The sequence below is a fragment of the Botrytis porri genome, assembly GCF_014898465.1.
Source record: "Botrytis porri strain MUCL 3234 chromosome Unknown BPOR_010, whole genome shotgun sequence".
In the NCBI taxonomy this organism is placed as follows: domain Eukaryota; kingdom Fungi; phylum Ascomycota; class Leotiomycetes; order Helotiales; family Sclerotiniaceae; genus Botrytis; species Botrytis porri.
In genome coordinates, this window is record NW_024066084.1 from 1091179 (window position 1) to 1105995 (window position 14817).

A 14817-nucleotide genomic window follows, 5' to 3' on the forward strand; every position below is an offset into this window, starting at 1 on the left:
ATGCCTGAAGAAACCCTTGAGATCACTCGGAAAGCATATAAGTCTTTTTCTACTTCGATGACTGACTGGTATACAGCTTCACCGTTTGATTCTTATATTTTTGGAGACTTTACTAGACTTTCGAGGAGATGTGCAATCAATTTCCTCATTTCTCGATCAATTTTCCAGATGATTGAAATTTCGCATTCAGCAATTCAAATTCCAAGTAACAGAGAAGTTAAACTTCTCAAGTAAAGTGCTACAGTTTAAACTGCATCTAAGAAATAAAGCTACAATCCACGATCAATCATAAAATGTGTCTATTCAAGATCGGCCGTTTCAGATCCAGCTGGCGCCACTGAGGATGCCACTAAGTCTCACCGTCTGTAGCCGACAACATCATGCTTTAAATGCAGCTCCATCTTCTTATTGGTCTACGCAGGCTGTGTTTGCAATTGTTGCACATCTGAATTTAAGCGACTCGATGGAGCCAGTTGGAGATACCTGCTATTTTGTTATTTGACCGAGCATCAATTTTTTTGGTGTATCCGAGCTTTCGTATCACAAGTTTGTGCGCACAATTCTAGAAAACTTCTTCAAACATCCAGAATTCACGAACGCGTTCATGGCTTATTTCCAACAGATGATCTGGACTACCAGTTTATCTTGATAGTATTCTGATTGTTCGTCGACATGATCATACTTACTAGAGATGTCCTCCTATGGACGACTCAATTATTGTGGAGCTGAAAACTCTCCCAAAAGCTGGTTTAAATTGTGTTGTTTTTTTGTTCCCTCCGGGAACATCTGTACAATTTCAATTCTTGTAGCTTTGGCTAATTTTTATTTCTCCTTAGACCCCAACAAAGACGTTGTATCGACCAAGAATTACCATACCACCTCCCTCGAGTGGCACTACGAAATGCATTTATACATTGGTGAGAGTGCGACTTCTTGGAAGACACGCAGCGAAACGGAGTACTTGGACTGGAAACACTGATACGATGGAGACCGAGCATACATGCGAGTAACGAGTGGGAAACAATATAATACAAGGGAATGGGACATATTATAATACAACGGGGTTTGGAACTTTGACATGGAGAGGACATTGAACTTCTTGGGATGCGCATCGAGATAAACCACACGAAAATTATCTCGTCTCCACATACACGAAGACGGCGACCCTTCCTACCACTTCGGCAAAGTAATCTAAGATACACATATCTCAATTCATTGAGCCTTGAGTATATAATACGAGCCATCTCCGAGTCCAAGTATACAGGGCTTTAAGTTTCCGATCTAAGCCCAATGCAGCCACCTGCTTTGAAGTCGATATTGAAGAAGCATCTGATCAAAGAAGACCATCGATAAGAGTTTTCAGAGGTTAGAGAAAGATTTTCCTCATCGCTCCTCCTATCTTCAGGTCTGATTCTTCACTTAACATCCAATATACAACATTTGTGTGCTTGAGGACACAGATATTGCCTGAAAATGTTGGCAAAACATTCTTAAAGTATAAATCAAAATTTATCCAGATCAAATTCACCATATACATACAATAGACAAAAAAATCTGGAAGCACTTTGACATTTTGTTGTCTTATAGATAGAAACAAAATATGCATACAACTTGGGGGCTGCCTCGAAGTCCAAGAAGTCCAAGAGGTTAAGCGAGTGAGCCCCTGAGCCTTACAACAACTAAGTTCATGCATACCACTATGTTCTGTATACTCTGTATCAGAGGGGAAAAAAGCATGCAAAAGACATAGAGAAGATAGGATATAAAAATACATCAGACGGTTTGACTCTCCGAAGATGGACATTTCTGGCTGACCATTATTTTTATCAGGAAACCAAGCAGGTCACTAGCTTGGCACGTGCAAGAAACACACATGAATTCTACAAGACAAGTTGAACCTTGTTCAACCAGTTCCAAGAACTTCTAGCCAATCTGGGCAGGAAACTAGCAGATAGAGACTCAGCCTGTCTTGAGTAAGACCTGCCAATAGTTTGGAAAGACGCAAACAATGAGTTCACTATTATTGAGGTAAGAGTTAGAGAACTATCCCTATGACTGAACTTGGACAGATCAGTTATTTTCTTTGATTCTCAGCAAGACGAAACAAGTTCTCTTGCTTCTGAGCTTTCTCTTTTTTTTCCACACTTTATCCCAGTCCTTTGTGGTTGGCTGATTATGAGCAACAGTCAAGAAATATCTTGTCTAGGGACGCTTTCACATATTCTCTTTGTTGATTGCACTTGCTAAGAATGAGAATCTTAGAAAGAACATCAGCACTTTTGACGATTCTTTGATAGCATGCTATGCCTCCATTCAGGAAGTCAGAGCTTATTCTAACCTTTGAACTCTAGAACCTATCGCTTTATGTAATCTCATGAACGCACAGAGGTTGTTTTTGTCAGGTTTACAGTAGTTCTTGTTTACTTGTCTTGCTCTGAAGCTCGGGCCTCTCTACAACCTTACCCCTTCAACCAACCAACATTGATGCTCGTGACTTGCACGGGGCTTCGGGACCACTTCGGATTTTGCAAATTTTGTTGCACGTCAGAAATAGTTGATTTTCGAATTTTACTCAACTTTTCCTCAAAAAAGCTCCCTGAAGCTTTTTGGGAAGAAAAGCTGAAATTACAACGAAAATGAAAAAGTTGTTTTTTGGGACCATTTTTGAATGGTAGGAAGATTTAGTCTTGGGGATCTCGGAAATGAAGTAAAAAAGTTGAAAAGTTAAGTTTTGTGGAAGTTATGAGTGATTGAGTGTCTGACTTGTGTATGTTCACTTGATGTTGAGTTGATTTTACCCTGTTCAGTCCAAGAACTATTTTAGCCACAGTTATAACTTTAGATATCTCTAGAGAGTGATTTATGGTAAATCAGCAGTTTCTACATGACCTAAGCTAAAAATAAATGTGAGCTGCATATAATGAAAGTTGATCTATCTGGAAAAACAAATGATGAGAAATCTGGGGTTTCATGTGGAGTTCATGAAGAGCTCAAAAGATTAACCCAGCCAAAAAACAACTTTATTTGTGGAAAGAAGGCGGATTACTTACGGAATCATATCTTCTCAGTATGCTCTTCAACATAAGGAATGTAGCAAACTTCCTGCTTTGCTACAACCAGATGAAGTTGTCGTTTCAGAATTCTGTACTTCGCGTGAGGGCTATGATGAAAGGCCTTCTTTGAATTTGTGTGTAATCTAGAGTCTACTTAATCTTCCCCAACATCAACTTAAACGCACAGTTCTCACTTCGTTGAAACACATAACACACACGCAACTCTATAGCGAAGGTTACCTTTCAAAAGAAGAGACGCTGGATTGATTTCTACTTCGAAGTATACCTCTTCCCTGAGAGATTTTCCGACAGCGAACTCCCTCTAAAACCCTTTCTTTACAGAATGCACTCCTATGCAACATATTCCTCTGTCTAACAGGGCTCTTTATGACCAATATAGACGCATTAGAAAAAGGCGCCCTTTGTCTACCGAATCAGGTCAGGTAGAGTGGGCTTAGTCAAGTCAACAATTCCAAACAAGCGGAATGATTTACGAGAGCATATGCTACACATATTTAGAGGAAAATCGGGACTCTCTTTGATCAAATAAGTCTCTCGATAACTTCAATTAAGTTGCTCACTCAAAATTCATAGCAAATTAGATGAACCACCATCGATTTTAGCCGACCTTTCCAGCCAAATGAAGCATAAAAATGACGTATATTTTAGCGCCTTACCAATGATTGCAGTGACTTGAATCAACTTTCTATCACACATTGATAAAAATAGAATTGTGAAGAGCATCAAAATTGAAGAAATTGGTCAAATCACTCATACATCAGAGCTACGGATACAAATTGAGGGAGTTGATTCTTGGAGAATGCTTCTGATGTGCTACATATGCCTGCCTTTGTGTGACTGATGAATATTGCATAAATTCAATTACCATGTGTGAGTATTCTCGTGGTCTTATTATGTACGGCTGCAAAGTCATGATTAAAGAATGCTGGAGCTGACTCAGGATCTTATGTACTCTTCCAGAATTGTCTTATATCTAGCGAAGGATACAGGATCTTCACGCTCACAATCAAATTGAAGTTTTGTTGGACGTTGGATGTACCCAAACAGGGCGCTATAAACCAGAATTCGAGTCCGTGACTGATATCTTTGGAAAATTTGACATTCCTCTCTTCCCCAACCAGAAAATCCCGAAAATTATTCCTCAACAATGTATATCTCATGGGAGAGATATCTCGAGAATTTTATCCCATGAAGTTATCATCTATAGCACCAAAATTATCTTGCATATTTCAGACCAGCCCCTTGGGACCGCCTGGTAGAGGTGCATGTACAAGCACTTTTTCTTCACGAGTACCAGGCAAAACTTGCTGGAAGACCAACTTTTACATTTATGAATAACATAATCATATCATTAAGATGTAATATCTTTCAAGCTACCAAATATGAGCATGGGAAGTATCGAATCAAAGTCCTCTACAATGGCGTTTAAATGTTGACCTTCTGAAATTTGGTTTCAGAGATCACAGTAAGTCAATTCCAAAATGACATTCATTCATATAGCTGAACAAAATTCTTTCAGTCCCAATACAAGTAACAACCCGATGGTACTGCATTTCAAACATGTGTATGATGTGTTTCATTTGAACCACCTACGATTAATCAAGTTTGAAGTACGGAGCTGGGATCCAAAACTGTTCGTCACTTAGTCATATCTGTATTGACGCTCCTTTTAAAGGAAAACAGGAGCCGTGGAAGCTATCAATGTCCAGAGTCAAGTTCAAGAGGGATTGATGAGAAGAGTGCGAAAGATTTTTTTAGCATGCTTATGATGTGGATTGAGAATAAAATGGTTGTCACCATACCTACGTAACTTCCTCGTTTTCTCTTTCATGTAACCTATGCACTTTTGATAATTTTGATCACCTTTTCACCGAGATTAAGAAACCACAATCAGAAATCAGAATCATATCATCCCAACCAATGGTGTCACAAATTTTGCTCATGTCAGAAACGTGGGCGTCTCTGAACCGCTGTCAATTGCCGTGAGAAGAGGCTAAGAAGAGGAAGTCGGTAGGGAAAATTTACCGACCTTAAAAAGATATGCAAAGAACGACATGGATCACCAATCGTATTTCCAGCCACCTAATAAGCTCAAAATCTTTTCTAATTTATCACAATTGCGGAAAGAAACAGATATACGAGAATGTCGGGAAGCTGCATGCATAATGCACGTATGAATCCGGACCCCGCCTCAAGAACTTTTTCGGCAAGTACGAACGTAAATTTATAGAACGTTTGTCAACTATATTTTTACCAGAAGTTATCAATTGACAATATCAAAGTTTCACATCACAGATCACAGGAAATTCAAGTTGAGAGAAGGTATTTCATTAAGTAAACAAGGCAATTTGTGCCAGAAAATTGTAGTCTACAGGAAAAGACGAGGGTGATGTCACCATCTCTCTATCTATGTCTATCTACAGTGCTCGGCTCTTGCTGCTGCTGCCAATCTATACTAATACCAAAAAATATGAATACAAAATAACCGCCAAGCCAAAATTCCTCCCATACTAGGCCTATGTCGAGTTGAATGTGTTGTGAGATTTGAAAGAAGCATGTCGGTGGAACGATTTGTAGTTCCTGGCGCAGCTAAGTTGTGCTTTTCTTACCATGTTGATGATTTCGTGAATTTATGCTTTGATTGAGGTGTTGATTGATGTTTTTATTGTCGTTTTGGTTGAAGTTCTTGATGAGGGTGGTGACTGTTACGTCAAATTGACAATTCGTTGAGATTCGAAGTTCGAACTCTTCAATTTCCGAATAAGGGCGCCGACATGCAAAAGAGGTCCTCCGAGCAAATTCCAATCCATCTACCAACCGCATCTACCAATACTGTCAAATCCGTCCATCCCAGCAGCACATCCACCGCAGCAAGCAGCAAACCCCCAAGTAAGCAACGACACCATCTTCGTAGTAAACCCTTTCGGGACGCCGACTACCAGAACCAGCGTAGCATGAGTGCGTTTCATCAACCATCATGAACAGCGAATCAATACTAAATCGTCAGTGTAAGTACCCAAAACAAAAGTGCAAGTCCTCTCTAACGGATCAGAACGAAGAGGCGGTGCAACACCAACAAGATCCGAAGACCCCAAAGGCACTGTCCTACCCAGCCGCCCAGTCACCGCTGACTCAGTAACATGAAAGGCTGCACATCCCGCCCACGACCCCGGCGCAGCGTAGCAAGCTCCGTAGAGAAAGCCACCTGAACCCAAGGTATCACTGGACAGTAAGATAAACCAATTAGGAAATCTGCTTCGGACCGAAGTCCTCCACAAGCCCCCTTGAAACTTCGCCACTGGGTTTTCTCACTAATGCCTCAGCATCAACTGATAGATGTCGAGGGATCTCTAGAAGTCTCGTCAAGGAACCCCGAAGGGTCCTATCAGAAAACCTCACGCTACTCCAGTCGAGAAACCCGCGAAGAAGTTCGGTGAACCGCCCGAAGGCAGCTCGTTGAACGACTCGTTGGACTCTCAGTCGGTATAGCAAGAAGAGCAATCAGAAATCGCAAAGAAACTCGGCGAATCACCCGAAGGCGACTCTATGAGCAACTCTGGAAATCAACATGAACTTCATCTGAGAAACCTCAGTCCCAGCACAGAGAAAATCCCATCAAGGAACCCGAAGGAACCCGTCAGATATCTCTACCGCCCCAGTCAAGATCTCGTTGAGAAGTTCGGTGAGTCACCCGAAGGCAACTCGTTGAACAACTCGGTGAGAAACCCAGTCGGATTGGCAAGAGGAAGCCATAGAACTCGCGGAGCCGTCCTGTGAGCCACCCGAAGGCGACTCGGCGAACAACTCGTTGAGCCCACAGGAAACCTCATCTACACTTTCGTCGCACAGAAGACCGAACAACAGGTCAAAACGCAAGTTCACCATCCCCGGCTCAGCATCACCAAAGTGACCGAACAACGGATCATAGGATCTCTCTCAAGCCTAGGACCAGCATCTCCTCCCATCAGCCGACAACCTCAAGAGGAACCTATCAGAGTCCCCCGAAGGAGTCTCAACAAGGCCCTCAAACGAGATCGCCAACTTCTGAAATTCGAGGCCAATCTTCGGACATGGAAGTTACCCGCAAGAATCTTCCACCAAACAACACCTCCCCACAAGCAGTACCCCTCCTTGGGCATCGCTGCCGCAGTTCAGCACCGAAAGGTAGGTCGGAACGAAACAAGACGAAGAAACGGCTACTCCGGTACGACACAGGTCGTTCACCATCAATGCAGTAACGAATCCCGCGCCGGAAAAACTTACGAATTGAAACTTAACCTCTAGGGTGTCTCCACACCTAGACAGTAGCACAATTTAAGAATCCCCGTCAACGAAAAACGCCATAAGAACCACGTCACCAAAGTTCGTTGCTTCTTAACAGGACGGACAATGCCTCAGCGCCGACACGACTCCGTACATCGATTGGCCGAACAACACGAACAGACGAGTCTGCTGCCCTAATTTCGTCTCAGTGCCCGGTGGTTGAACAACGAAATCCCCGAGTGGACCGAGAAGTGAAGCCTCAGCACGTCCATTTATATACCCCCAGGGGCAGGTAGACGCCGAACAACTCCACTGCAACTACACCCACAGTAGAACATACTAAGGTAGAACTGGAAATGGTGGGCAGAAAGGTAACTACCAATTAGCTTCTCAAAGCCTCCGCGCAGAACAATGACACAAGACTTTCACCCACGCCATGCCTTCTACCTTCACTGGAAATGCCAGGTGGAAGTGACTGAACTTTAAAGATAAGATTCTCCCAATCCGGGAAGAGTTGCTGAGACCGCGCTCTGGACTCGTGACACGCATCATCGCTAGGAGAAGACTTACGCAGCGCAACGGAGTGGGTAAAACTGAGGGTGTGCCTTCGGAATTCTCCTCATACAGACACTACACTATACCCACATCACCCCGTTACTCCGAGGAACAAAGTAGGTAGAAATATCTGCAACCAGTATCCAGGTATACAGTATTTATCTAGATAGCAAGCGCCCTCGAAAGACATGACAACAGTCAGGAACTAAATCTAACCCCATGAGGTGTCTCGACACTCAGGCAGTGATCAGTCCAAGAAAGTTGTTGGATATGCAGTATCTTTTTCATTGGGCAACACCTTACTATTACCTTTTGGCACCTTGTCCTGGGTAGCTTTCCATATTGCTCAGCAGTGCCGTCAACAACTCTTGCAGGCAGTTTTGACGAGCTTCGCGTTATATCTTGCCCCGGTGACAAGTCATATTTCTAGACTCCTGCTTGCACCAACTGAATATTTAGTGGAGGTCGATAACGGCATCGTCGTCCAGAAGAAAATCCAAGCGTCGCAATGACCTAGTACCCGGCAAGCCGCACAGCTAGGGATTGCTCTCCCAACCATGCGAGGGCTCCTCATAGAACATGAGTCCAGCTAGAAACTTGGAAAGCTCACTAGTATTCCTGCAAGCCGCACCGTCAACGACGATGCGGTCCTCATGAGAGATGCTAGCATCTACAATCAAGAGTCAGGCTAGGATCTCGTTGATCGGGACACTGTGACACGATCCAAGATCTTCTTTTCTCCCCACGTTATCTCCCTACCACTATCAGCCCGTACAAATGATCAAAGTTCTATAAGGTACTGTAGAGCATCGTCGCATGCGATAAAACGCGATTGATCGCACACTCAGTAAGCCAGCACCAGTAGTTCTAAGATCAAACGCGATAGACGTGGATCACGCTATCGTAATGGATGGAGCTATGCGAATTGGAGCATGATGCTGGATGATTATCGAAGCCCATAGAAAGTTAGAATGTGAGAGTTGAGTTGAAGATCTGTTTCCCTTGCGCCTGTGATATTCTGAGGAGGTTCCACGAATGGTCTGCGCTTTCAAATATCAATAGGTCACAAGTAACAACCAAGGTACGGTATTTCCCCCAAAGCCCACAAGATCAAGCCCGTAACACACGATTTTTAGTTAGAATTAGAGATCGAGAAATTAAGTTCCGAAGAACGAAAAATCATAGCCAACACCCACAAAAGCCAACGCCCACAAGAGCCAACACCCACAAACCCCGAAGTTCCCACAATGATCTCTAATTCACGCAAATAAAGTGCTAATGTTGCGAGTAGATCTGAACCATCGGTTCATAAAGCCAACGCCCACACAGATCTTCAACTCATCACAAACTTACGATCAAGAAACAACAAAGACACAAACAGAATCATAAGCCGCATATACTCCGCTGGCCGTCACTTGGCTCAACCATCACCATCGAGCGTCAACGTACACTTTCGCAAGTCAGTGAAATGAATACCGATATGGCTTTCAGGGAAAATCCCATCCGACCATATTTTCTTGCATTTCTCTCTACAGGTAAAACTAATGCAGTATGGCACAGCTTTTTGTAATGATGAGATTCGGAGCTTGTGGCTGTACGGTTTACTTGCATCGAGACCCGCCATGATACAGTCGTACTGGAAGTTTTCATCAAGCAGAAGCTATTTGAAATACTGTACGGTTTACTTGCATCACAGCGAGCCTTGAAACAATTGTACTGGAAGCGTTCGCAGAGTAGCAGCCCTTTAAAATACTGTACGGTTTACTTGCATCAAAACCTGCGATGATACAGTCGTACTGGAAGTGTTCATTGAGCAAAAAGCCCTTTGAGCACAGCACGGTTTACTTGTATCACAAGTTTTGAAACAGTTGTACTGGAAGTATTCATAGAACAGAAGTCTTTGAAACACACAAGCTCTTGTGCTCAACTGAAATAACGTTTCAGTGAACTCGGCAAGCTGGCTTGCTATACGATAGTTTCCCCACTGTAGATGAAACTTTCGACGGCTTGGGGTATCAGCATCATGTCATTTTTGTTAGGAAATGGGGGACAGGGGGAGGAGCACTAAGCAACGTACCATTCGAATGCGGGGAGCAACTGTACGCTGCTCCCAAGATAGACGGATCTAAAAAGTTCAACAAACCCATACATACTGTATAACCAGCCACCGAATAGTTGGCAAGTAATGAGCTTCCGCCGCCGATAGAACCTACTCGCGTCCCAAACGCCAACCTCTCTTACACCACCGAAACGGGGAACGAACACGTCAGAGATAGCAATTTCCACTGGACATTCAGATTGGCTACTAAGCCGCTCTAGCTACAAGTTCCGGTAGTCATTGTCCTAAAAGGGAATGCTACTCAGATGGCACGTGCTACTCAGCACACTACCAATCCACACACAAACAACAAGAGCACAAACTATCTAAGTACAAAATAGAAAAGGGTTATCGAGGTCGATTGTCGAGGAAGGTGGTCGGAGAGCACTGCTTCGAAGGCTGCGGCTGTCATTGAAAGTGGAGGAAACAATCAAGTTTGGTTTGAATCGAATTGACAATGTTGAATTGATGGTATTGATATCTTTGGTATGGATTCATCAATATTGATTCGTTGACAGTGAGGTGGACTTGATTCAGCCCTCGAAGCAGGCTCAATGAGGAGTGACCTCAGAATTGTTCCCTTGAACGTTGTTGAAACATGGATTGATGGTTCAGGGAAGATGCAATGCTTGAAGAAGCAATAGCCGTTTGAAGTAGAGATACTATCGCCAAGTGCATTAGACAATTCTGAGGTCGTGAGAGGTGACGGAGAGGTAACTTATAAAGAGGATTCGAATAAGAAATACTCTGCGGTCTTGCATGAGATTGAATTGATGCTCGCAGAGTTGATGAAAGAAGATTTGAATTGAATAAGATACTTATACCGCCGAAAGTTGAAGGTTGACGTGAACCTATTAGGAAAGTGAAATGCTAGAGATTTGTCTTTATTCTCATCATCACAATTCGCTTTTTTGACTTCCTAGTCTCTATCACGTCTGAATGGTCTGTTAGCAACTTGATTCAATTCTCGAAGGAGATGTAGCGTTACTGATTGAGATAGACAGCGCCGAAGGCTCGAGAGGTGTTGGAGGTATGTATGAACAAAGACGATTGAAAGACACGAGTGCGCCCTTTGCAGGATAGTGTGAGACCATATTGAAGCTCACTCTTGAGGTTCGCAGCGAGGTACAAGGCACGCATGTTGAAGGTCCGCATGGTGAAGAAAACACGTTAATGAATCGAGTGGTTGATCGGTATTATCATCGTGTGATAACTCCGCAGTTGGGTACACAGAGGAACGAAACTGTGGCATGAAAGTCAGTATTCGAATAACAATAACTCAGTACCAATACTCACAGAATTATCAAAAAACATAGTAGAAGAGGGACATCGGAACGAAGGAGCACCTGATGGTAATCTGGTGGACGACTGTTTTGGTGACAAATTGCAGTTTTTGCCAAAAGTCGAGGCGTTTGAATACAGAGATATTATGTGATAACTACAATATTTATTCACGGTGGTTATGAAGAAGTGCAAGGCGAGAGAAGCTTGCATACGTGGTTGGAGAAAAGGTTCCAAAAAAGGATGGAAAGTGTGATTTTTCTTTCTAAAAGATGGAGAACGTGGAGGTGAATCGAAGTTTTAATCGGAGGGCACGCTTAAGAGGAGAGGTTCTAAGAAAGGATGGAAGATATGATTGTTCTCTAACAGATGAAGACTATTGAGGTGAATCGAAGGTTTTTCTTGGAAAAGCGCGCTTTGAGGAAGACTGTACGACAGGCGTCAGTAATGGCACAAACACAAGATGCAGTAAGATCAAAGACTTTTACCATAAGAAATATGAGAAAATACTTTGACTGATATCTAATGAGATGACAGACTTGATTGCATACTGACAAAAATGCCGATCTGCTGGTATGGCAGATTGGAGCATTTTTAACGGACGTCGACTGGGAAGAAAAACTGTCAAGAATCGAACGGGAATTCAGTTCATGTATAGTAAGACTTAAGTAGCAGTGTAACATCGATGAGACCTTTGATTGAGGACCGTTCTTCTTGGACAAACTATTGATCAACAGAAAAAGACAAATTGAAGGCCCATAGAGATTGAGCACAACCACGACGAGCCACTGAAAGTGACCCGCCGCGCTGTTTCTAATCTGAATGGAAAGATCAGAAAGAGGTTTGTTCTTGAAGAGGCTATTGAAGAAGGCATTAAAACCAAAGGAACGTTGACTTGAGTTTAAGAATTGATGATATTTTGGTGGTTGAGGTGGTTTGGTTTGTGAGAGGGAAAGAAGAGGAGATGGTTGCTATGCGAATGCGAAATATAACACATGCCTCGCAACAAGATTTCCAAGTTTTCTGCGCTAAGGATAAACAAGAGATGGCACCTGCCGCGAAAGTGAATTGTTCCCCCGCTTTGTGATATTAGATTAGAGCAAGTAATTTTTTTAATTAGCTATATTTACGTCCAGGCCCGAGGTATTCCGAACACAGCGGCATTCACTATAGAATATTTTCAATTTCAAGATGCGGAAATAATTAGATATTAAATTATTACTTCTATTGGCTTAATTAGAATATGCTTCCCATGCAAGTGTACAAATTAATCAACATGAGCATGGAAAGAAGACTGGAACTAGGCAAAGCAACATATCTTCAAGCATAACCATAGAAGTAGAATATATCAAATTCCTTTTGTATTGAACTGTCTATTTGCCCTGCAATGCTCTCTAACTTCTCCATCTCCATTCTACTTCATCACCGGTCCATCGCTCCTGCTTCTTCTGCCCTAATACTCCACGTCATCTATTTTACAAATTCAAGGCCTTTCTTACATCATTTCAGTTAATATCAATCCAAGAAAGGCATACTTAAAAAGGCTGTAGTCAATCATAAAATAGCAGACCTTTTATCTATGCCGAAGCCCGAGGTTTCTGATTATTCATTCACTCATTTTTATCTCAGTCATTAGCTGAGAACATAAAGTCGGGTTGATCGGAATAGTTAATTACCCGATTTGGACACTTGTAAAGAGAGATTGGGATGGAGACGATACATATCATCTTGTCTACTTGACAGAAGAACCAATTCACTCAACCTTTTACCACCCCAGAACAGAATTGAGGAACTGAATCGAAACTTCGAGATCAAATTCCTTGGGGAACTCTAGCACACACGAAGCTCCGTGATAGCACATGATTGTCAGAAATTGTATGTATCATGGCGGGACTTGAGACCTTATACAGTTTAATAACTTCTATAATAGTCAAGTTAATCTACCAGTATAGATTAAGTATTTCGCGAGAGCATCGAACGTGCAATCCCAGCCTGTTATGCTTCGAGTGATTGCATGTTCATGGGAGAGACAGATACTTGACACTAGTCATTGTAATAATAATGCCTGCGAAAGCCGGCCATGCTTTATTTTTATAGCCAGCACAATAATCATGAGAAGCTTTAGGTACATGTAGGTACTAAGCTCGAGATGCAAAGTTGGTCTCGAAAACGGTATGTTTTAGAATCCGGAACCTGTTCTTGAGGGCAAACACTGGTCTGCGAACAAGGTTCAGCACAATATCACGGTAGCTTTTATCACTCGATGGCGCCTCGTAAAGAACTACTGTTCACCAGCTCTTGCTTGGCTGTATCTCCTCCTGCGCATGAAATCCGAGACTCCTAAGTGACATGACTGGAGCACATCAAATCGCTCTCATTAAGGAGAAAATGTACAATTGATCCGGATCTTCAGAGATAAATTGAATCTTCTTGTCCACCAGGTTAATACATCCAGTATTTCAATCCATAATTTGTACATGAGAGTGTTTATTAGCAGCATTCTACGTTTCTTCATTGACGTTGTGTAACAGATGAGGTTAGAATTTGGATGACAAAGCATCGTTCGCACAGTGGGGCAATCCAGCCCCCGCAACGACAGGACGACAAACGACCGTATCTCATACCAAAGGTCGCAATATACATGGATTGCGTCGACGACTCTCGATAAAAGTTGCATCTCTGCTGCAAGTATCAAGCCAAGAGGAGCATTTCCTATTTACCTGATGCCGACGTCAGTGCGTGTGGTGATTTTCATTGGCTTACCAGTCTTTGCTCGCGAAACCAGAGGAATCTTCTCAGCATACCTTTGAAAGTTCCTAATAGTGTGAGAACTAGCTTGGGTATGAAGGAGGCACTCTTTATCTTTCATTCGAATGTCTCGAGGAATTTGGGATGCTATTTCGCAATTGCACAATATAAAAGCATGCCAAGCTTCTAGCTATTCGGGGAATCTAGGGTACCTAGCGTATTTCGTCCTTTCGTCACTGCATGTCAAAAGCTTCTTATTCTATGTCGTTTCCATTACATGTGGACGTGTCCTTGTGCTATTAGGGTCTGTTTGATCGGAAATGATTTCGTAATCCTGGGGCTCGTATATCATCGAATTTATCCTGAGGGTATAATAGTTATTATAGTCTTGTGCTTCGTTTGGCTCTGTGCCCTAAGCCGAGACTTTTGTACTTTTCCTACTTCAAGAGTATGTCAGAGCTTTATAGAACCCAGAAGCTTGTAATAGTTATGGTCTCGAGTGTCGTTTTTGACGGGTCTTTTCCAAAAGTCGAATAGTCAAAAAATCTCATATTATACTTCAAGACCTCTGAGCATGTATCATTGTTACATCGCAAAAGGAAATTAATTTAGTAGATCTACCAAGTCCATAGACTTCTCTTCACTATCATATTCAATTTATAAGGCAATTCTAGTTGCGCTTCCACCGATTCATTATGGTCCTGTCAACGGAAAGCTCGATGTGACTGGCCCTAAGCTACGACTCACGAATCCAACGGACTAGAGTGATTAAGCTTAGCGGTCCTCGAATTAGAAAAA

At 42.6% G+C, this 14817-nt stretch overlaps 1 protein-coding gene across 1 annotated transcript; it reads left to right on the forward strand.

The window, feature by feature from the left end:
• Positions 1 to 5848: 5848 nt before the first annotated feature.
• Positions 5849 to 7358, forward strand: EAF01_007772 (uncharacterized protein; the record flags this gene model as incomplete). Its single annotated transcript, XM_038916028.1, has 4 exons — positions 5849 to 6032; positions 6088 to 6209; positions 6564 to 6756; positions 6853 to 7358. The coding sequence occupies 4 exons, from the start codon at positions 5849 to 5851 to the stop codon at positions 7356 to 7358; spliced, it is 1005 nt and encodes a 334-aa protein (XP_038768499.1).
• Positions 7359 to 14817: the final 7459 nt, after the last annotated feature.